The sequence below is a fragment of the Carcharhinus amblyrhynchos genome, chromosome X (genome assembly GCF_965287045.1).
Source record: "Carcharhinus amblyrhynchos chromosome X, sCarAmb.v2.hapA, whole genome shotgun sequence".
NCBI lineage: Eukaryota > Metazoa > Chordata > Chondrichthyes > Carcharhiniformes > Carcharhinidae > Carcharhinus > Carcharhinus amblyrhynchos.
The window spans coordinates 15,633,935-15,655,251 of record NC_137359.1 but is presented as its reverse complement, the minus strand read 5'-3'; the positions used below and the strand labels follow the sequence as shown (position 1 = coordinate 15,655,251).

At 48.5% G+C, this 21,317-nt stretch overlaps 1 protein-coding gene across 1 annotated transcript in view; it reads left to right on the top strand.

The window, feature by feature from the left end:
• The window catches only part of LOC145361843 (integrin alpha-7-like), a 149,429-nt gene that overhangs the window by 116,658 nt on the left and 11,454 nt on the right, over window positions 1-21,317 (top strand). The window contains 11 exon segments of the mRNA XM_080217811.1: window positions 438-550; window positions 1,686-1,869; window positions 3,561-3,644; window positions 5,675-5,754; window positions 7,359-7,436; window positions 8,309-8,411; window positions 12,984-13,154; window positions 17,101-17,214; window positions 17,725-17,806; window positions 17,809-17,837; window positions 19,956-20,054. Coding sequence (XP_080073937.1) covers window positions 438-550; window positions 1,686-1,869; window positions 3,561-3,644; window positions 5,675-5,754; window positions 7,359-7,436; window positions 8,309-8,411; window positions 12,984-13,154; window positions 17,101-17,214; window positions 17,725-17,806; window positions 17,809-17,837; window positions 19,956-20,054 — 1,137 coding nt within the window.

Sequence of the window (21,317 nt, the reverse complement as noted above, 5' to 3'; positions counted from 1 at the left end):
GTGTCCAAAGATGCATAGGTTAGGTGGATTGGCCATTGTAAATTGCCTCTTAATGTAAAAAATTGTGTAGGTTAGATGGATTGGCCATCATAAATTGCCCCTTAGTGTCCAAAGATGTGTGCGTTAGGTGGATTGGCCATGCTAAATTGCCCCTTAGTGTCTAAAGATGTGTGCGTTAGGTGGATTGGCCATGCTAAATTGCCCCTTAGTGTCCAAAGATGTGTGGGTTAGGTGGATTGGCCATGCTAAATTGTCCCTTAGTGTCGGGCAGAGTTTGCATCGATAGGACCTGAGTGGGATTATTGTTGGTGCAGGTTCAATGGGCTGAATGGCCTCCTTCTGCACTGTAGGGTTTCTATGACTGACATAGGCTGAAGAAATATTTGAATGGTCATCAGTGAAACTATACTGACCGGTCTCCTGTTGTCTTTGTTCAGGTGAACTTTCTGAGGGAGGGCTGTGGACTTGATAAGATTTGTCAGAGTAACCTGCAGATGGCATATAGTTTCGGTGCGAAGAATGATACAGACTCATTCCAGCCTTTGCCATAGTACGTATAATTTAGTTTATTATTATGGGAGGGATTCTGATCTCCAGCTATAATGTTGTAAAGAACTTGTGTATAACAGACATCTTATTGGTTTCACATTTTGTATTTGTGGGGCATGGGCACCGCTGGCAAGGCCAGCTTTTGTTACCCATCCCGAATTGCCCCTGAACTGAGTGGCTTGTTCAACCATTTCAGAGGGCATTTAAGAGTGAACCACATTGCTGTGGCTCTGGAGTCACATGTAGGCCAGACCGGGGTAAGGACGGCAGATTTCCTTCCCTAAAGTGAACCAGATGGATTTTTCCGATATGTCCACATTCTCCACTTTGATTTACGGGTGGCACAGTGGTTAGCGCTGCTGCCTCACAACGACAGGGACCCGGGTTCAATTCCAGTCTCGGGTCACTGTCTGTGTGGAGTCTGCATGTTCTCCCCGTGTCTGCGTGGGTTTTCTCCGGGTGCTCCAGTTTCCTCCCACGGTTCAAAGATGTGCTGGTTAAATTCATTGGCCATGCTAAAATTGCCCCTACTGTTCGGGGACTAGCAGGCTAAATAAATGTGGGGTTATGGGAATATGGCCTGGGTGAGATTGTGATCAGTACAACTTGATGGGCTGAATGGCCTCCTTCTGCACTGTTGGGATTCTATGATAATCGATTCATAGAATCCTGCAGTCCGATCGAGTCTGCACCGACCACAATCCCCATAACCCCATGCATTTGCCTTAACTAGCTCCCTCCTCACTAAGGGGCAACTTAGCATGGCCAATTCACCCAACCTGCACATCTTTGGATTGTAGGAGGAAACCCACAGACACGGGGAGAACGTGCAAACTCTACACAGACAGTGACCCAAGCTGGGAATCAAACCTAGATCCCTGGTGCTGTGAGGCAGCAGAGCAAACCACCGTACCACCCACTAATGTCATGTTCAGTAGATTTTTAATTCCAGAAATTTTTTGTTGAATTCAAATTCCACCACCTGCCGTGGCGGGATTCGAACCCAGGTCCCCAGAACATTAGCTGAGCTTCTGGATTAATAGTCTAATGATAATCTCACTAGGCCACCACCTCCCCCTACAGGAAGGTTGGGGATTGCGTCAGTTAGTTCTGATTCTGCACCTTGATCATTGCAGCGATGAACGGGGACGGCAGGTGTTTTCCCTGAGCGACCAGAAAGACATCGCTTTGAAGATCGTTGTCACCAACTTGCCATCAGACCCCAACAAACCGAAGAAAGATGGAGATGATGCTCATGAGGCGGTTCTGATTGCCGACTTCCCAGACACACTCTCCTTCTCTAGCTTTCGTTCACCTCAGGTATGAGAAACAAATACAAGCTTCCTCCAGCTACTGGAAAAAAAAAGTTGGCAATTTATTTCACTCAAATTGTTTAGCATTATTATCTCAAAGATTTCAGCTAACAGACATTACAGAGCAATCTGAAATTTAAAAAATTATATTCAAGTGCCGAGCCTTTCAGGTTTGCAACTGAATTTTGCCATCACCTTATCACTCGATTGACCAAAATATAGCAACTGAACTCTGAATGACCTCAACTTGTGATTTTTCAGCTTTGTTGCCTGAAAGGGACATAGATCCACCTGGGCCGAACTCACTGGCGGAATTTTGTCAAAACAAAATATCAAACAGGCGAGAAAATAGTAGGTTTTCCCCCACTGCCGTTTTTAACTGAGCTAATGGTGAGGTCAAGGGCACTCTGCAATATGGAGGCCACAATGTGAATCATAGAATCCCCACCGTGCAGAAGGAGCCCTGCACATCCTTGGACACTGAGGGGCAATTTAGCATGGCCAATCCACCTAACCTACACATCTTTGGACACTAAGGGACAATTTAGCATGGCCAATCCACCTAATGTACACATCTTTGGACACTAAGGGGCAATTTAGCATGGTCAATCCACCTAATGTACACATCTTTGGACACTAAGGGACAATTTAGCATGGCCAATCCACCTAATGTACACATCTTTGGACACTAAGGGGCAATTTAGCATGGCCAATCCCCCTAACCTACACATCTTTGGACACTAAGGGGTAATTTAGCATGGCCAATCCACCTAACCTGTGCATCTTTGGACACTAGTTTTAAAGTACATTTATTAGTGTCGCAAGTTGGCTTACATTAGCACTGCAATGAAGTTACTGTGAAAATCCCCCAGTCATCACACTCCTGTTCGGGTACACTGAGGGAGAATTTAGCACGGCCAATCCATCTAACCTGCATGTTATTGGACACTCAGGGGCAATTTAACATGGCCAATCCATCCAACCTACATATCTTTGGACATTATAGGAAATGGTCACACTGTGCACAGACAGTGACTCAAGCTGCACCCATCTCTGTTCTAAAAGGATGACCCCTAATTTTAAACCAGTGCCCCTGAGTTCTGGACTCCCCCACAAGAGGAAACATCTTTCCCACTTCCACCTTGTTAAGACTGTTCAGAATCTTAGATACTTCAATCTAAGGAGGCATGGTGGCACAGTGGTTAGCAGTGCTGCTTCACAGGGACCCAGGTTCAATTCCGGCCTTGGATCACTGCCTGTGTAGAGTCTGCACATTCTCCCCATGTCTGTGTGGGTTTCCTCCGGGTGTTCTGGTTTCCTCTCACAGTCCAAAGATGTGCAGGTTAGGTGGATTGGCCGTGCTAAATTGCCCCTTAGTGCCTGTGATGTGTAAATTGGAGGGATTATCAGGGTATATCTGTAGGGTTATGGGGATAGGGCCTGGGTGGGATTGTGGTCGGTGCAGACTCGATGGGCTGAATGTCCTCCTTCTGCACTGTAGGGATTCTATGATTCCGTGATTCTAGTCACCTCCCTGACCTTTGAAACGTCTGTGGAAATAAGCCCTCAGTGAAGGAGATCCAAACAATTGGGTACTGAAGTTCCTGTCTCCCAGTCACGGTGGGACAGGAGATGAGTGCCTGTTCAGGGTGACGAGTCAAATCTCACGGCCGAATGCATTCCTGTTTCCTCCTCCAGGACAAGACTGTGGACTGCACTGCAAATACCAACGGATCGCAGGCTGAATGTGAATTAGGGAACCCGATGAAACGTGGCGCTGAGGTATGTGGTTAAATTCTCCCAGCATCAGGAGCAGTCTGGACAGAGGAACATACAATCCAGGAGCAGGAGGAGGCCATTTGGCCCTTTGAGCCTGCTCCGTCATTCCTGGCTGATCATCAAATTCAATATCCTGATCCCCCCTCCCCCCCATATCCCTCGATCCCTTTAGCCCCAAGAGTGATATCTAATTTCTTCTTGAAATCACACAACGTTTTGGCCTCAACTACTTTCTGTGGGAGTGAATTCCACACATTCCCCACCCTCTGGGTGAAGAAATTTCTCCTCACCTCAGTCCTAAAAGGTTTACCCCTTATCCTCAAACTATGACCCCTAGTTCTGGACTCCCCCCACCATCGGGAACATTCTTTCTGAATCTACCCTGTCTAATCCTGTTAGAATTTTATAAGTTTACCCCTTATCCTCAAACTAGGGGACAGGTTTGATAGGGGGACAGTGTCGAGGGAGCTTTACTCTGTATCTAACCCCGTTCTGGACTCCCCCCACCATCGGGAACATTCTTTCTGAATCTACCCTGTCTAACCCTGTTAGAATTTTATAAGTTTCTATCAGATCCCCTCTCACTCTTCTAAACTCCAGTGAATATAATCCTAACCGACTTAGTCTCTCCTCATATGACAGAGCTCCCATCCCAGGAACCAGCCTGGTAAACCTTCGCTGTGCTCCCTCTATAGCAAGGACATCCTTCCTCAGATACTTCCTTCCTGGGAGTGTTTGATGGGGGGACAGTGTAGAGGGAGCTTTACTCTGTATCTAACCCCGTGCTATACCTGTCCTGGGAGTGTTTGATGGGGACAGTGTAGAGGGAGCTTTACTCTGTATCTAACCCTGTGCTGTACCTGTCCTGGGAGTGTTTGATGGGGGACAGTGTAGAGGGAGCTTTACTCTGTATCTAACCCCGTGCTGTACCTGTACTGGGAGTGTTTGATGGGGGACAGTGCAGAGCGAGCTTTACTCTGTATCTAACCCCATGCTGTACCTGTCCTGGGAGTGTTTGATGGGGGGACAGTGTAGAGGGATCTTTACTCTGTATCTAACCCCATGCTGTACCTGTCCTGGGAGTGTTTGATGGGGGACAGTGTAGCGGGAGCTTTACTCTGTATCTAACCCTGTGCTGTACCTGTCCTGGGAGTGTTTGATAGGGGGACAGTGTAGAGGGGGTTTTACTCTGTATCTAACCCCGTGCTGTACCTGTCCTGGGAGTGTTTGATGGGGGGATAGTGTAGAGGGAGTTTTACTCTGTATTTAACCCCGTGCTGTACCTGTCCTGGGAGTGTTTGATGGGGACATTGTCGAGGGAGCTTTACTCTAACCCTGTGCTGTACCTGTCCTGGGAGTGTTTGATGGGGACAGTGTAGAGGGAGCTTTACTCTGTATCTAACCCCGTGCTGTACCTGTCCTGGGAGTGTTTGATGGGGGGACAGTGCAGAGGGAGCTTTACTCTGTATCGAACCCTGTGCTGTACCTGTCCTGGGAGTGTTTGATGGGGGACAGTGTCGAGGGAGTTTACTCTGTATCTAACCCTGTGCTGTACCTGTCCTGGGAGTGTTTGATGGGGGACAGTGTAGAGGGAGCTTTACTCTGTATCTAACCCCGTGCTGTACCTGTCCTGGGAGTGTTTGATGGGGGGACAGTGTAGAGGGAGTTTTACTCTGTATCGAACCCCGTGCTGTACCTGTCCTGGGAATGTTTGATGGGGGGACAGTGTAGAGGGAATATTACTCTGTATCTAACCCCGTGCTGTACCTGTCCTGGGAATGTTTGATGGGGGGACAGTGTAGAGGGAGTTTTACTCTGTATCTAACCCCGTGCTGTACCTGTCCTGGGAATGTTTGATGGGGGGACAGTGTAGAGGGAATATTACTCTGTATCTAACCCTGTAGCTGCAGCTTTCCTGTTGATAGTGATCAGTTTATTTATTCCGTGATGGCTGTGTTCAGATTTCTGATCTGCAGTGGTGTCAGTATTCTGCATCATCCAGACCTTCTGACTGTGTACACTTTGTTTGACAGGTCACCTTTTACCTGATGTTAAGCACTTCTAGGATCACCATTGAAACTACAACTCTGTCAATCTTACTTCAGCTATCAACGTGAGTGGCGTTTTTGACGGAAACGGAACAGAACTGCCTCTGTGAAATGGGATTATTTTATATCATTCACCTTCACCCCTGTCTCAGCTGCTGAACCCCTTCACTACCTCCAGACCTGACTATTGCAACTCACTCCTGGCTGCTCCCCCATATTCTACTTTCCAAAACCCTGCTGCACATTACCTCCTCCAGCCCCTACACCCCCTCCCTATCTCTGTAACCTCCTCCAGCCCCTGCACCCCCTCCCTCTCTCTGTAACCTCCTCCAGCCCCTACACCCCCTCCCTATCTCTGTAACCTCCTCCAGCCCCTCTACACCCCCTCCCTATCTCTGTAACCTCCTCCAGCCCCTACACCCCCTCCCTATCTCTGTAACCTCCTCCAGCCGCTACACCCCCTCCCTATTTCTGTAACCTCCTCCAGCCCCTACACCCCCTCCCTATCTCCATAACCTCCTCCAGCCCCTACACCCCCTCCCTATCTCTGTAACCTCCTCCAGCCCCTACACCCCCTCCCTATCTCTGTAACTTCCTCCAGCCCTTACAATCTCTAGTCCCTAGCCCCCCTCCCAGATCTCTGCGTTCCTCTAATTCTGGCCTTGTGAACATACTTGATTTTAATCGCTCCGCCATTGGTGGCCGTGCCTTCAGCTGCCTGAGTCCCAAGCTCTAGAATTCCCTCCCTAAACCTCTCCACCCCTCTCGACCTTCAGCATTACAGTGGCACAGTGGGTTAGCACTGCTGCCTCACAGCGCCAGGGACCCGGGTTCGATTCCTGGCCTCGGGTCACTGTCTGTGTGGAGTTTGCACATTCTCCCCGTGCCTGTGTGAGTTTGCTTCGGTTTCCTCCCACAGTCCCAAAGATGTGCAGATAAGGTGGATTGGCCATGCTAAATGCACAGGGTTACTGGGGAAGAGCGCCCAGGTGAGATGCTCTGTCAGAGAGTCAGTGCAGACGCAATGGGCTGAATGGCCTCTTTTACAGTGTCGGGATTCTGTGATTCTCTCAGTATTAGCCTGGGTAACATATCCTCTTGGAAGTCACTGTGAGCTGTTGTATATTTTCAGTGTTTACTGTCCTCATGGGGGCCGAGGTGGGTAACTTGCTGCCTTTCCCCAGCGCCTATCTGCTTTACTCCAGGAGGTGCATTGAGACTGACTGACGAACAAGTTGACCTCTCGAGGCTTGCCGCTGATGTCTCGCTTCTGCTCACCATTTCCCCAGTGGCAGTGGTTCCTCAGGAGTGGGGAACGGAAAGCCAAATGCCCAGCACACCACCACCACCCTCTGGCGCCTCACGTTAAGATACACGTGTGTCATAACCTCCGGTGGCACCCTGATGGGCAGGGCACGACCATCCTTTCCCAATGCAACTGTTGATGATCAATGTAATACTAGATTGCAGCCAGCAGAGGGTGGTATTGCATATAGTTCCACATTACCTACTTGGACAAGGGCGCCATCTGCTGTGTGCTCTCATCAGCAGCGCTTGTGAGCGTGAGATTTTACCTTTATTTGTGCTTACTTCTGATACATTGGCAAAAAATAGGATAGATTTTGTCTTGGTTGATGACAATGTTGAATTTGTGCTTCTCTCCACACAGCATCAGTGAACAAGCCAACTTGGGCCCAGTCATGGCAAGTGTTGACGTTATGATTGTCCTGCCACTCTCCCTCGGTGGGTAAGTGCTCCCTCCTGACTAACCCATTTCTGCTCGAACCCGGCTTCCCCTCTTACACACGGGTCACCTATTCAAAAACGGGAGGGTCAGAGTTCAGAGGACAGCAGGTGAGATCCTGACCTCTGACCTGAAGGGTAAAGGTCTAGCTGCGAGAGCAATGGAGGATGGGAAATTCTGGCTGCCGGATGTTTGTAAACATGCCCGCAGGCATGTGTGCTTGCATTCAAGTTGTCCAACCCCAATGCCTTGTTAAAACGCTGCCACTGTGGAAGAACTTTAATTTGATTTGATTTATTATTGTCACATGTACTGGGATACAATGAAAAGTATTGTTTCTTGTGCACTATACAGACAAAGCATACCGTTCATAGAGAAGGAAAGGAGAGGGTGCAGAATGTAGTGTTACAGTCATAGCTAAGGTGTAGAGAAAGATCAACTTAATGTGAGGTAGGTCCATTCAAAAGTCTGCCAACGAACAGAGTGCTCCATTGTTTTCTCCACGGAAAACATTCCCAACTGTGATGGCACTGTGCCTTCAAGAAGTATATTCATGGTGTGTTTCTTACGAGGGGTATGTTTAAAATTCAGCTCTGTTTTACACGGTGCCAATTTGTCCACACCAGGCAGCTTGCATGCTGAGAATGCAGGCTAATGGTTGATTTTAGCAAGGGATGTATTTGTTTTAATCTGAGTTAGTGTACTTTTGTTTATTTTGGTGTGTGCCCTGGGGTTTCAGAGTGGGATCTTCCTCCCTCCCCGATTCACGATTCTGTCCACCATGCCTTCAATATGATACATTTATGGTTGATTCGCAGAGGAGTTGTGCAATCAGGGAATATTGTTTAATGCTGGCTCCTCCTCCGTTTTGACAGGGCGGTGACACCACAAAATGTCTTCTTTGGAGGTGACATAGTGGGGGAGAGTGCAATGACGGAAGAAGCAGATGTGGGCAGTAGTGTTCAGTATGAACTGTTGGCAAGTATAAGATATTTGTTCATTACTTACTGCCGAGGAGGTTGGTGCATTGGGATCTCATGGGATGGGAAGCAATTTATCATGCCTAAGGGATAGGGATGGATTTCACAAGATCTTCACATGTGCAAAAGGAGGCCATTCAGTCCATCACACCTATACTAGATTGCTGAAGGAGCATTCCACCCAATCCCTTCTCCCTGCCTTATCCCCGTAACCTTACACATTCCCTCTTTTAAGAAAGCTATCCAATTCTCTTTTTAGTCAAACCCTCCTCCACCACCCTCTTAAGAAGTTCATTCCAGACTTCAACCACCCTCTGGGTCAAAAGGCCTTTTCCTCACATCACTTCTACTCCTTTTGCCCTTTATTTTGAATCTGTGCCCTTGAGTTCCTGATGTACACTCGAGAGGGAACAGTTTCTGACTATTTACTCAATCCATACTCCTTGAGATCTTGAATATCTCTAAGTCTCCTGTCTTCTCTCCATGGAGAACATTCCCAACTGTGACAATACTGTCCCCTTTAGAAATGTATTCAGATCATGTTTCTTGGGGGGTATGTTTAAAATCCAGCTCTGTTTTACACGGTGCCAATTTGTCCGCACCAGGCAGCTCACATGCTGAGAATGCAGGCTAATGGTTGATTTTAACTAGGGATGTGTTTGTGTTAACCCAAGTTAATGATTTTTTGTTTATTTTGGTTTTGATTAGATTCATTGACAGAGTCATGTGCTTAAGGGGAGGAGCTAGGCTTACAGGGAAAAACAGGCAGTTATTGCCGGGTTTTGAAAGAAGCAAGAGGTGTTTTTTTTCTCTCTCTCTCTCTCGCTGGAGGCATGCCATTTGAGATCTTGCTAGGAAAAACAGATCTCTCTCTCTTTCCAGAGGTGTCCTGGAGGCTTAAGGACTGGCAGCTCAAGTACAAGCACGTAAACCATGCTAATTGATTTTAGAATCACTGAGTGCAGGAAAGACCCTTTGGCCCATTGAGTCTATACCGATACACAAGAAACACCTGACTTCCCACTTAATCCCATTTACCAGCACTCGGCCCATAGCCCTGAATGTTCTGATGTGCCAAGTACTCATCCAGGTACTTTTTAAAGGATGCGAGGCATCCCACCTCCCAGGCAGCCCATTCCAGACCCTCACCACCCTCTGGGTAGAAAAGGTTTTTCCTCACATCCCCCCTAAACCTCCTGTCCCTCACCTTGAACCCACGTCCCCTCAACTAAAGGGAGCAGCTGCTCCCTATCCACTCTGTCCATAATCTTGTACACCTCGATCAGGTCACCCCTCAGTCTTCTCTGCTCCAGAGAAAACAACCCAAGGCTAGCTAACCTTTCTTTACAACACAAATGTTCCACCCCGGGCAGCATCCTGGTGAATGTCCTCTGCACTGCCTTTGAAAGGTAGTTCAAGCCTACAAGAGGGACATTGCTTAAACTGGAACTAATAGAGATAGGTGAGCAGTTAAGAATTGTATCTTTTCATGTCTAAGTATCTGAATTGTTAAAAGCTAAGCTAATTCATTTGTTATAGCTAAACTGTATTGTTAAGTAAGGTTTGTTTTGATAAAAGCTTCCCAGTGGGTCAATAGAATCACATCTGGAGTGAAATACCTTATCCTCGCACTAATACCAAAACAGAAAAAAACTATTGGAGTCTAGTTGGGCTTCACAAAATACCTTGGGGTTTCTGCCCTGGTACCTTAACACCAACCTCTCCAATCTATCCTCATGGCTACAGTTCCTTATCCCTGGAATCATTCTTGTGAATATCCCCTGTACTCTCTCGAATACCTTCACATCCTTCCTTGGTATGGCGCCCAGAACTGGATGCAGTGCCAGGATTCTTTACAAAGTCATTCGGAAATATTGGGCCCGTGAAGATTCTAGAAAGTGGTTCGTGGTCATTGGAATAAAATGAATTGGGAATCTTAAACTGATCCTGCACTCCCAGTAAGACATTGCGCTCAACATGGGTGGAATTTGAATTCAATAAAAAAAATCTGGAATTAAGAATCTACTGATGACCATGAAACCATTGTCGGAAAAACCCATCTGGCTCACTAATGTCCTTTAGGGAAGGAAATCTGCCGTCCTTACCCAGTCTGGCCTACATGTGACTCCAGGTTGACTTAAAATTTGTCCTGCGGGATGGGCAATAAATGCTGGCCCAGCCAGCGACACCCACAACCCATGAACGAATATAAAAAGGTGTTCCCGAGGTCCACTCTTTTCTACATGGTATACTGCGATTAGATGAACAACGATTCTGAAGAGGGGCTTTAAAGGGTTATCAGGTTTATTGCTTCTGCTGCTAATATTTGCTTTCATGATGATTTCTGTCCTCCTCCTTCACTGATAAGGGTGGCACAGTGGTTAGCACTGCTGCCTCACAGCGCCAGGGACCTGGGTTCGATTCCCGGCTTGGGTCACTGTCTGTGTGGAGTTTGCACATTCTCCCCGTGTCTGTGTGGGTTTCCTCCGGGTGCTCTGGTTTCCTCCCACACTCCAAAGACGTGCTGGTTAGGGTGCATTGGCCAGGCTAAATTTTCCCTCAGTGTACCCGAACAGGAGTGTGGCGACTAGGGGATTTTCATAGTAACTTCATTGCAGTGTTAATATAAGCCTACTTGTGACACTAATAAATAAAATTTAAGCATAAGCCAAACGCCGTTAACTCACTGATCACTGGGCACACTGTCGAGTGAAAACTGGCGCTGAGGAGAATGTTGACATTCACACTGAACAATTGTGATTTTTTTTTCTGACGGGGTGGCCTATAATGGGGATTGAAAAGCATTGTGGTCTTTTGTGATTGTTGAGGGTAGGACAGTGGATGTTGTCTACATGGAGTTCAGTAAGGCCTTTGACAAGGTCCCTTTTGGCAGTCTGGTACAGAAGGTGAAGTCACACCGGATCAGAGGTGAGGTGGTAAGGTGGATACAAAACTGGCTCGGTCAAAGAAGACAGAGGGTAGCAGTGAAAGGGTGTGTTTCTGAATGGAGGGCTATGACAAGTGGTGTTCCTCAGGGATCAGTGCTGGGTCCTTTGCTGTTTGTAATATATATATAAATGATTTGGAGGACAATGTAACTGGATTGATGAGTAAGTTTGTGGATGACAAAAAGGTTGGTGGATTTGCGGATAGCAATGAGGACCATCAGAGGATTCAGCAGAATATAGATCGGTTGGAGACTTGGGCAGAGAGATGACAGATGGAGTTTAATCCGGACAAATGTGAGGTAATGCATTTTGGAAGGTCTAATACAGATAGGAAATATACAGTAAATGGCAGAACCCTTAAGAGTATTGATAGGCAGAGGGATCTGGGTGTACAAGTACACAGGTCACTGAAAGTGGCAACGCAGGTGGAGAAGGTAGTCAAGAAGGCATACGGCATGCTTGCCTTCATCGGCCGGGGCACTGAGTTTAAACATTGGCAAGTCATGCTGAAACTTTATAGAACCTTAGTTAGGCCGCACTCAGAATATAGTGTTCAATTCTGGTCACCACACTACCAGAGGATGTGGAGGCTTTGGAGAGGATACAGAAAAGATTTACCAGGATGTTGCCTGGTATGGAGGGCATTAGCTATGAGGAGAGGTTGGAGAAACTTGGTTTGTTCTCACTGGAGCGACGGAGGTTGAGGGGAGACCTGATAGAAGTCTACAAGATTATGAGAGCCATGGACAGAGTGGATAGTCAGAAGCTTTTTCCCAGGGTGGAAGAGTCAATTACTAGGGGGGCACAGGTTTAAGGGGCGAGGGGCAAGGTTTAAAGGAGATGTATGAGGCAGATTGTTTACACAGAGGGCGGTGGGTGCCTGGAACTCGCTGCTGGGGGAGGTATTGGAAACGGATACGATAGTGAGTTTTAAGGGGCGTCTGGACAAATACAGGAATAGGATGGGAATAGAGGGATATGGTCCCCGGAAGGGTAGGGGGCTTTAGTTCAGTTGGGCAGCAGGGTCAGTGCAGGAGGGCCTGTTCCTGTGCTGTAATTTTCTTTGTTCGGCCTGTTGTCAGTTGTGTCCAAGCGGCAGTGGGCAACCTGTGGAGAGGGGCCACATGAGGTCTTTCTGAGTGCGGCCCCCACTAGACATTGTGTTGACCGTTGCCCCATTCCACTGATTCCCGTCGTGTAGTTCTTTTCCTGCCGGTGTGACTGAAGTGATTTGTACGTAAAGCAAGGGTGAGTGAAGTGAGGTGTCTGCTGATTCCACACAACATTGAGTGTGAGAGCCGTGCGCTCCCTCTGTGTCCAAAGTGTCAATAGTTCTTCTGTTTTTACCATTGGGAGTTGATGACAGTCCCATTAATAAATGATGAAGTATTTTCTATAACTCGTTCTGGAATATTCAGCGTGGATTAAATATATTGAATCTTATTCATGGGGACACAGTTAGTGAACAAGCCCGGTTTCAATCTCACGGCCACTGAGATGGAGGAGGATCACTCTCACTGCCCACTCACCAGCCCAGGTTGTCCATAGCTGTGATAAATTATAGTGGGAGGAGATCATTGAACACAGCGTGAGTTTAATTGTCTGTTTTCATTATCTATCAGGTGCAAAACACAGGCAATGTCCTGAAAACCTTGAGTTCAGCTTTCCTGAACATCCGATGGCCTCACGAGATCAGCAATGGCAAATGGCTGCTGTACCCAATGAAAATCGAATTTGAAGGGGACAGGATTCCGCAGTGTCACGTTGCACAAGGTGTCAACCCTCTTAAACTGGTAAGCAGCCCTCAATCTGCCCTCTACTCAGGAGGCTATCAGGGCCTGGCAAACAGGCCTGCAATTGGGAAAGACCAGGCTGCTGACTCTCTATCTCCAGAGAAACTTCCTCCAGGCCGCACGGTGGCGCAGTGGTTAGCACTGCTGCCTCACGGCACCAGGGACCTGGGTTCAATTCCCAGCTTGGGTCACTGTCTGTGTGGAGTTTGCACATTCGCCCTGTGTCTGAATGGGCTTCCTCCATGTGCTCCAGTTTCCTCCCACTGTCCAAAGATGTGTAGGTTAGGGTGGATTGGCCATGCTAAATTGTCCCTTAGTGTCCAAAGCTGTGCGGGTTAGGTGGATTGGCCATGCTAAATTTCCCCCTAGTGTCAGGGGGATTAGCAGGGATTAGTGGGGTTACGGGAATAGGGCCTGGGTGGGATTGTTGTTGGCCCAGACTCGATGGGCCAAATGGCCTCCTTCTGTACTGTAGGAATTCTATGGATTCAATTCAATATTGGGATGACCAAAGCCACTATTTTTGGTCCTCACTCCAAACTGTCCTCTAGCAACCGTCTCCAGTCCCTCCCAGACTAACACGGTCTGTTCACAACTTCAACATTATGTTGGATCCCACAATCAGCTTCCACCTCACAGTTGTACCATCACCAAGACTGACTATTTCCACCTCATGGGCCAGTTTACCTCATCTCAGCTCCCCATCCATCCCTTCATTATCTCCAGACACGACTATTCCAACTCACTCCGGCTGCTCCCCCACATTCCACCCTCTGCAGCATTCCGGACATCCAGAACTCTGCTACCTGTGTCCCAATTCATACCCAGTCCCGTTCCCCACCCCCTGTGCTTGCTGACCCACACGGCCTCCCAGCCAATCAACACCTCGATTTTAAAATTCCCATCCTTGTTTTCAAACCCCTCCATCTCCTCACCCCCCCCCCATCTCTGTAACTTCCTACACCCCCTCCCTATCTCCAGCCCGCCACAGCCCCTCCCTATCTCTGTAACCTCCTCCAGCCCCTACGCCCCCTCCCTATCTCTGTAAACTCCTCCAGCCCCTACACCCCCTCCCTATCTCTGTAACCTCCTCCAGCCCCTACGCCCCCTCCCTATCTCTGTAACCTCCTCCAGCCCTCTACACCCCCTCCCTATCTCTGTAACCTCCTGCAGTCCCCTACACCCCCTCCCTATTTCAGTAACCTCCTCCATCCCCCTACACCCCTCCCTATCTCTGTAACCCCCTCCAGCCCCCGACACTCCCTCCCTATCTCTGTAACCTCCTCCAGCCCCTACACCCCCTCCCTATCTCCGTAACCTCCTGCAGCCCCCTACACCCCCTCCCTATCTCTGTAACCTCGTCCAGCCCCTACACCCCCTCCCTATCTCTGTGACCTCCTCCAGCCCCCTACACCCCCTCCCTATCTCTGTAACCTCCTCCAGCCCCTGCACCCCTCCCTATCTCTGTAACCTCCTCCAGCCCCTACACCCCCTCCCTATCTCTGTAACCTCCTCCAGCCCCCTACACCCTCTCCCTATCTCTGTAACCTCCTCCAGCCCCTACACCCCCTCCCTATCTCTGTAACCTCCTCCAGCCCCTACACCCCCTCCCTATCTCTGTAACCTCCTCCAGCCCCCTACACCCCCTCCCTATTTCTGTAACCTCCTCCAGCCCCCTACACCCCCTCCCTATCTCTGTGACCTCCTCCAGCCCCTACACCCCCTCCCTATCCCTGTAACCTCCTCCAGCCCATAACCCTCTGAGATCTCTACACTCCCCGAATCCCGGCCTCTTGAGCATTCCCCGATTTTAATCACTCCGCCATTGACGGCCATGCCTTCAGCTGCCTGGGCCCCAAACTCTGAAATTCCCTCCGTAAACCTCTCTGCCCCTCTCAACCTCAGTCTCCCCTTTAAGACACTCCTTAAAACCCACCTCATTGATTAAGCTTTTGGTCACCTGACCAAATATCTCTTCATGTGTCTCAGTGTCACATTTTGTTTCATAATGTCCCTGTGAAGGACCCTGGGACTTTCATTACATTAAACATAGAAACCAGTAGTAGGAGGAGGCCATTCGGCCCTTCGAGCCTGCTCCACCATTCATTTTGATCATGGCTGATCATCAAATTCAATATCCTGCTTCCCCTCCCTCCCATATCCTTTGATCCCTTTAGCCCCAAGAGCGATATCTAATTTCTTCTTGAAATCACACAACGTTTTGGCCTCAACTACTTTCTGTGGGAGTGAATTCCACACATTCACCACCCTCTGGGTGAAGAAATTTCTCCTCACCTCAGTCCTAAAAGGTTTACCCCTTATCCTCAAACTATGACCCCTAGTTCTGGACTCCCCCCACCATCGGGAACATTCTTTCTGAATCTACCCTGTCTAACCCTGTTAGAATTTTATAAGTTTCTATCAGATCCCCTCTCACTCTTCTAAACTCCAGTGAATATAATCCTAACCGACTTAGTCTCTCCTCATATGACAGAGCTGCCATCCCAGGAATCAGCCTGGTAAACCTTCGCTGTACTCCCTCTATAGCAAGGACACCCTTCCTCAGATAAGGACACCAAAACTGCACACAATACTCCAGGTGTGGCCTCACCAACGCCCTGTACAACTGCAGTAAAACATCCCTATCCCGATACTCAAATCCTCTCACTATGAAGGCCAACATACCATTTGCCTTCTTTACTGCCTGCTGTACCTGCGCACTTACTTTCGGAGACTGATGCACGAGGATATGCTATCGAAATATAAGTTGTTCATGTTAGATCCTGTACATGCGCAGATTTTAAGGTTGAAGTTGCCCAAAATCAGTTAGTGATGGAGTATTTCCTGCCAGTCCATCAGTGAAGGCTGGACTTAAACCCAGCACTTGGCGATGAAGGGATAGTGTATCAGCCCATGGCATCACCTGGCACCAAGAACAAAGAAAATTACAGCACAGGAACAGGCCCTTCAGCCCCCCTGCACCGACCATGCTGCCCGACTGAACTAAAACCCCCTATCCTTCCGGGGACCATATCCCCCTATTCCCATCCTGTTTATGGATTTGTCCAGACGCCCCTTAAAACTCACTATCGTATCTGCTTCCAATACCTCCCCCGGCAGCGAGTTCCAGGCACCCACCACCCTCTGTGTAAAAAATCTGCCTCGTACATCTTCTTTAAACACTGCCCCTCGCACCTTAAACCTGTGCCCCCCTAGTAATTGACTCTTCCACCCTGGGAAAAAAGCTTCTGACTATCCACTCTGTCCATGCCGCTCATAATCTTGTAGACTTCTATCAGGTCTCCCCTCAACCTCCATCACCTTGGAGCATTCTATACTTAGTAAGATAGAGAGTTATAGGTAAGCCTAGTGATCTCTAAGGGAGGGACATGTTCAGCACAACTTTGTGGGCTGAAGGGTCCGTATTGTGCTGTAGTTTTTCTATGTTTCTATGTTTCATAAGAGGCTTAGGGGTGATCTTACAGAGGTCTATAAAATAGAAAAGGGAGATAGTCAACATCTTTTCCAAAAGGTAGGGAGTCTAAAACTAGAGGGCATAGGTTTAAGGTGAGAGTGGAGAAATACAAAAGGGTCCAGGGGGCAATTTCTTCACACAGAGGGTGGTGAGTGTCTGGAACGAGCTGCCAGAGGGAGTAGTAGAGGTGGGTATAATTTTGTCTTTTAAAAAGCATTTGGACAATTACATGGATAAGATGGGTATAGAGGGATATGGGCCAAATGTGGGCAATTGGGACTAGCTTCAGGGTTTTAAAAAAGGGCGGCATGGACAAGTTGGGCTGAAGGGCCTGTTCCCATTCTGTAAACCTCTGTGACTCTATAACCTCGGGTTACGAACACCCCGATACCTTCCCTCGTCGGGTGGACTCAGAATTTGGGAAATGCTTTTGTGACGATGGTCCTCTAATAATTTTGTCTGAACTGACAGGCGTTTAGTAACAATACGCAAGTGAAATGGAACACAGAGAGGTCACCACGTGCCAGTGCCAGTCATAAACATTCAATCGCTCACCAAACAGAAGGAAAGAAGAAGTTGACTCTGGTAAGTCAGCCATGCTGTGAAATACATTCTTCAATTCGACAGCTTTGAATGGGGACAGTGGAGATGGCAATCGTTAGGTTTTCATTGATAGGTTCAGAGTTAACCCCAAACCATCGCATTGTTCATTGAACCTCCCACAGCCCCCCTCTTCTGTTCCACATTGCCAGCAAGCAATCAAGAGGGATGGTCTTCAATGGGAGAATTAAGGGATTGGGGAATGCTCTTTGATGGAGAGTTAGGGGATTAGAGGGATGGTGTTCGATGGAGAGTTCGGGGATTAGAGCGATGGTCTTCGATGGGAGAGTGAGTGAATTAGAGGGATGGTTTTTGATGGGGGGAAGTTAGAGAACTAGAGGGACGGTCTTCGATGGGAGAGTTATTAGAATGCAAGATTCATCAGATCACTCCCATGTACACACAGTTTCATTCAAGTAACCAGTGAGGCATGTGATGTATTGTCCCATTTGCAAATTGAGTTGGAACCTCAATTTTTGTCCTATTTCCCCACAGGACTGTGAGCTGGGGACTGCCAACTGCATTGTCTTCCAGTGCCCTCTGCAAATCCTTGACATCTCAACGACAGTGAAAATCAGTGCCGCTTGTGGAACAGCACCTTTCTGGAGGTAAGCTTTCCAGACAATTGGATTGTGAGATTATTCCAGCTCAGAATTGGTGGAAATAAGGTCTCGATGGCGTTGAGGTTTGACCAAGGAAGTGAGCAAGGAAGAACCACCTCAGTCCATTCTTTAATTCCTGAGTTTAAAACTGACCAACGTTCATATTATTAAGGTTTATGGAGTCGAGCGGGTGGTGGAGATAAAATTCGCAATCAATCATGATTGCATTGACTGGAGGAGCAGGCTCAAGGGGCTGACTGGTCTCCTCTGTTCTGAAATTGACATTAAATTGTCAATTTTACTGGGATACCACAAGAGTGACAAATCTGGATAAGCATTGCTCTTCCGATGTGAAAATGAAGGGGGTTGGAGTAGGGTAGAGGGAGTTTGAGATCTGACTTTCCCGGCTCAATCCTGATCCAAATACTACTGCTGATCCCAGTGGTGAAGGCACACCAGTTGCTCTGTGGGACCCAACAAAGGAACAGATTGGCCACAATTCCCACTGCTGATCTTTGCAGGTACAGTGGCACAGTGGTTAGCACTGCTGCCTCACAGTGCCAGGGATCCGGGTTCAATTCCCAGCTTGGGTCACTGTCTGTGTAGAGTTTGCACATTCTCCCTGAGATTTCCCTGGGTGCTCTGGTTTCCTCCTCAGTCCAAAGATGTGTAGGTTAGGGTGGACTGGCCATGCTAAATTGCCCTTTAGTGTCCAAAGATGTGCGGGTTAGGTGGATTGGCCATGCTAAATTGTCCCTTAGTGTCCAAAGATGTGTAGGTTAGGGTGGATTGGCCATGCTAAATTGCCCTTTAGTGTCCAAAGATGTGTAGGTTAGGTGGATTGGCCATGCTAAATGTGTATGGTTACATAGGTAGGGTGGGGGAGACGGCCAGGGTAAGAGAGTCAGTGCAAACCTGATGGACTTAAGGCCTCTTCTGTTCTGTAGGATTCTGTGATAGATAGGGATCTTCTCTTTCATGTGTACATGTTGGAAGTTGAATTATTGGGCTTATAGTGAATATTTTTATTCATTCAATGGATATGTGTGTTGCTGGCTGGCCAGCATTTATTGCCCATCGCTATTTGCCCCTTGAGAAGGTGGTGGTGAGCTGCCTTCTTGAACCCACTTCAGTTCATGTGTGTAGGTACACCCACCGTGCTGTTAGGGAGGGAGTTCCAGGATTGTTATTGGACATCAGTCGGTCCATGTGGTGTAGGTACACTCACAGTGCTGTTAGGGAGGGAGTTCCAGGATTGTTATTGGACATCAGTCAGTCTGTGTGGTGTAGGTACACCCACAGTGCTGTTAGGGAGGGAGTTCCAGGATTTTGACCCACTGACAGTGAAGGAATGGCCGATATATTTCCAAGTCAGGATGGTGAGTGACTCGGAGGTGAACTTGCAGGTGGTGGTGTTCCCAGGTATCTGCTGCCCTTGTCCTTCTAGATGGAAGTGGTGGTGGGTTTGGAAGGTGCTGTCTGAGGAGCCTTGGTGAGTTGCTGCAGTGCATCTTGTAGATGGTACACACGGCTGCTACTGAGCGTCGGTGGTGGAGGGAGTGAATGTTTGTGGATGGGGGGCCAATCAAGCGGGGCTGCTTTGTCCTGGGATGGTGTCGAGCTTCTTGAGTGTTGTTGGAGCTGCACCCATCCAGGCAAGTGGGGAGTATTCCATCACACTCCTGACTTGTGCCTTGTAGATGGTGGACAGGCTTTGGGGAGTCAGGAGGTGAGTTACTCACTGCAGGATTCCCAGCCTCTGACCTGCTCTTGTAGCCACAGTATTGATATGGCTGGGCCCAGTTGAGTTTGTGGTCAATGGTAACCCCAAGGGCGTTGATGGGTTGGGGATTCAGCGATGGTAATGTCATTGAATATCAAGGGACTGACTCTTACTGCTCTCAGTTCTGGTGTGAAGAATGGTCGCTTGGATAAGGTTTGTGTTGGAACAATTCCTTGAGTGCTGAAGCCATCCAAAGCTTTGCATGACCATCTTGGTGCTCACTGGTGGCCTTCTCTTGTTTGGTGACGCCGGATAGAAAGCAGCGTGCTGGGGGCGGGGGTGGGGGGGAGGTGTGGCAGGGGGATTGGAGTTTGGTGTAAACGGTGTTTTTGAAATTGCAGGAATATGCTTCACTCAGTTCCATTCACCTCATCATTCGTGCTGACATCAGCGTGAAGTCCAGCATCAAAAACCTGAAGGTGGAGAATGCGACAGCTCAGGTACGAACTTCACGCTGAATCTAACATTGGCTCTCTGATCACCACAAGTCGGCCATGGCAGTTTCAAAGCACATTTCCCCAGCGTCGTCAGGGCAATGAGCCATTCACAATGGGACCAAACTCTCTGGAAATGTCTGAAATGTAAAGCCGACATGTCCTTTGTGAAGACTAGATGACCCCATTACTCTCACCTCTGCTAATTTTGACTGGCAGGACTTGCTGCTGCCTATCCTTGCTGTTCCTCCTCCTTCCCCTCCCCTACCCTCCAACTCCCCATCTTCATATTCCCCACTCCCTCCTTCCCCATCCCCACCTTCCTCTCCCATACCCTTAACCCCTGCATCTACCTCTCCTCCTCCCATTGCCCTCTCCCCATCCCCCCTGCCCCCAGCATCCCCTCACATACACCCCCACTTGCCCTCACACACACACACACTCTCTCACACACACACTCTCTCTCACACACTCTCTCTCTCACACACACACACACACACTCTCTCTCACACACACACTCTCTCTCACACACACTCTCTCTCACACACACACTCTCTCTCACACTCACTCTCTCTCTCACACACACACTCTCTCTCACACACACACTCTCTCACACACACTCCTCTCTCACACACACACTCTCTCTCACACTCTCTCTCTCTCATACACACTCTCTCTCTCTCTCACACACACTCTCTCTCACACACACACTCTCTCTCTCACACACACACCTCTCACACACACTCTCTCACACACACATCTCTCTCACTCTCTCTCTCTCACACTCTCTCTCTCACACACACACTCTCTCACACACACACTCTCTCTCTCTCACACACTCTCTCTCTCACACACCTCTCTCTCACACACTCTCTCTCTCACACACACACTCTCTCTCACACACACTCTCTCACACACTCTCTCTCTCACCCACTCTCTTCTCTCACACACACTCTCTCTCCACTCCACTCTCTCTCTCACACTCACACACCTCTCTCTCACACTCACTCCTCTCACACACACTCTCTCACACTCACTCTCTCTCACACACTCTCTCTCTCACACACTCTCTCTCTCACACACTCTCTCTCTCACACACTCTCTCTCTCACACTCTCTCTCTCACCACACTCTCTCTCTCACACCTCTCTCCCCTCTCTCACACACTCTCCTCTCCTCACACACTCTCTCTCTCACACACTCTCTCCCTCCACACTCTCTCTCTCACACACTCTCTCTCTCCCACACTCTCTCTCCCCCTCCCTACCAC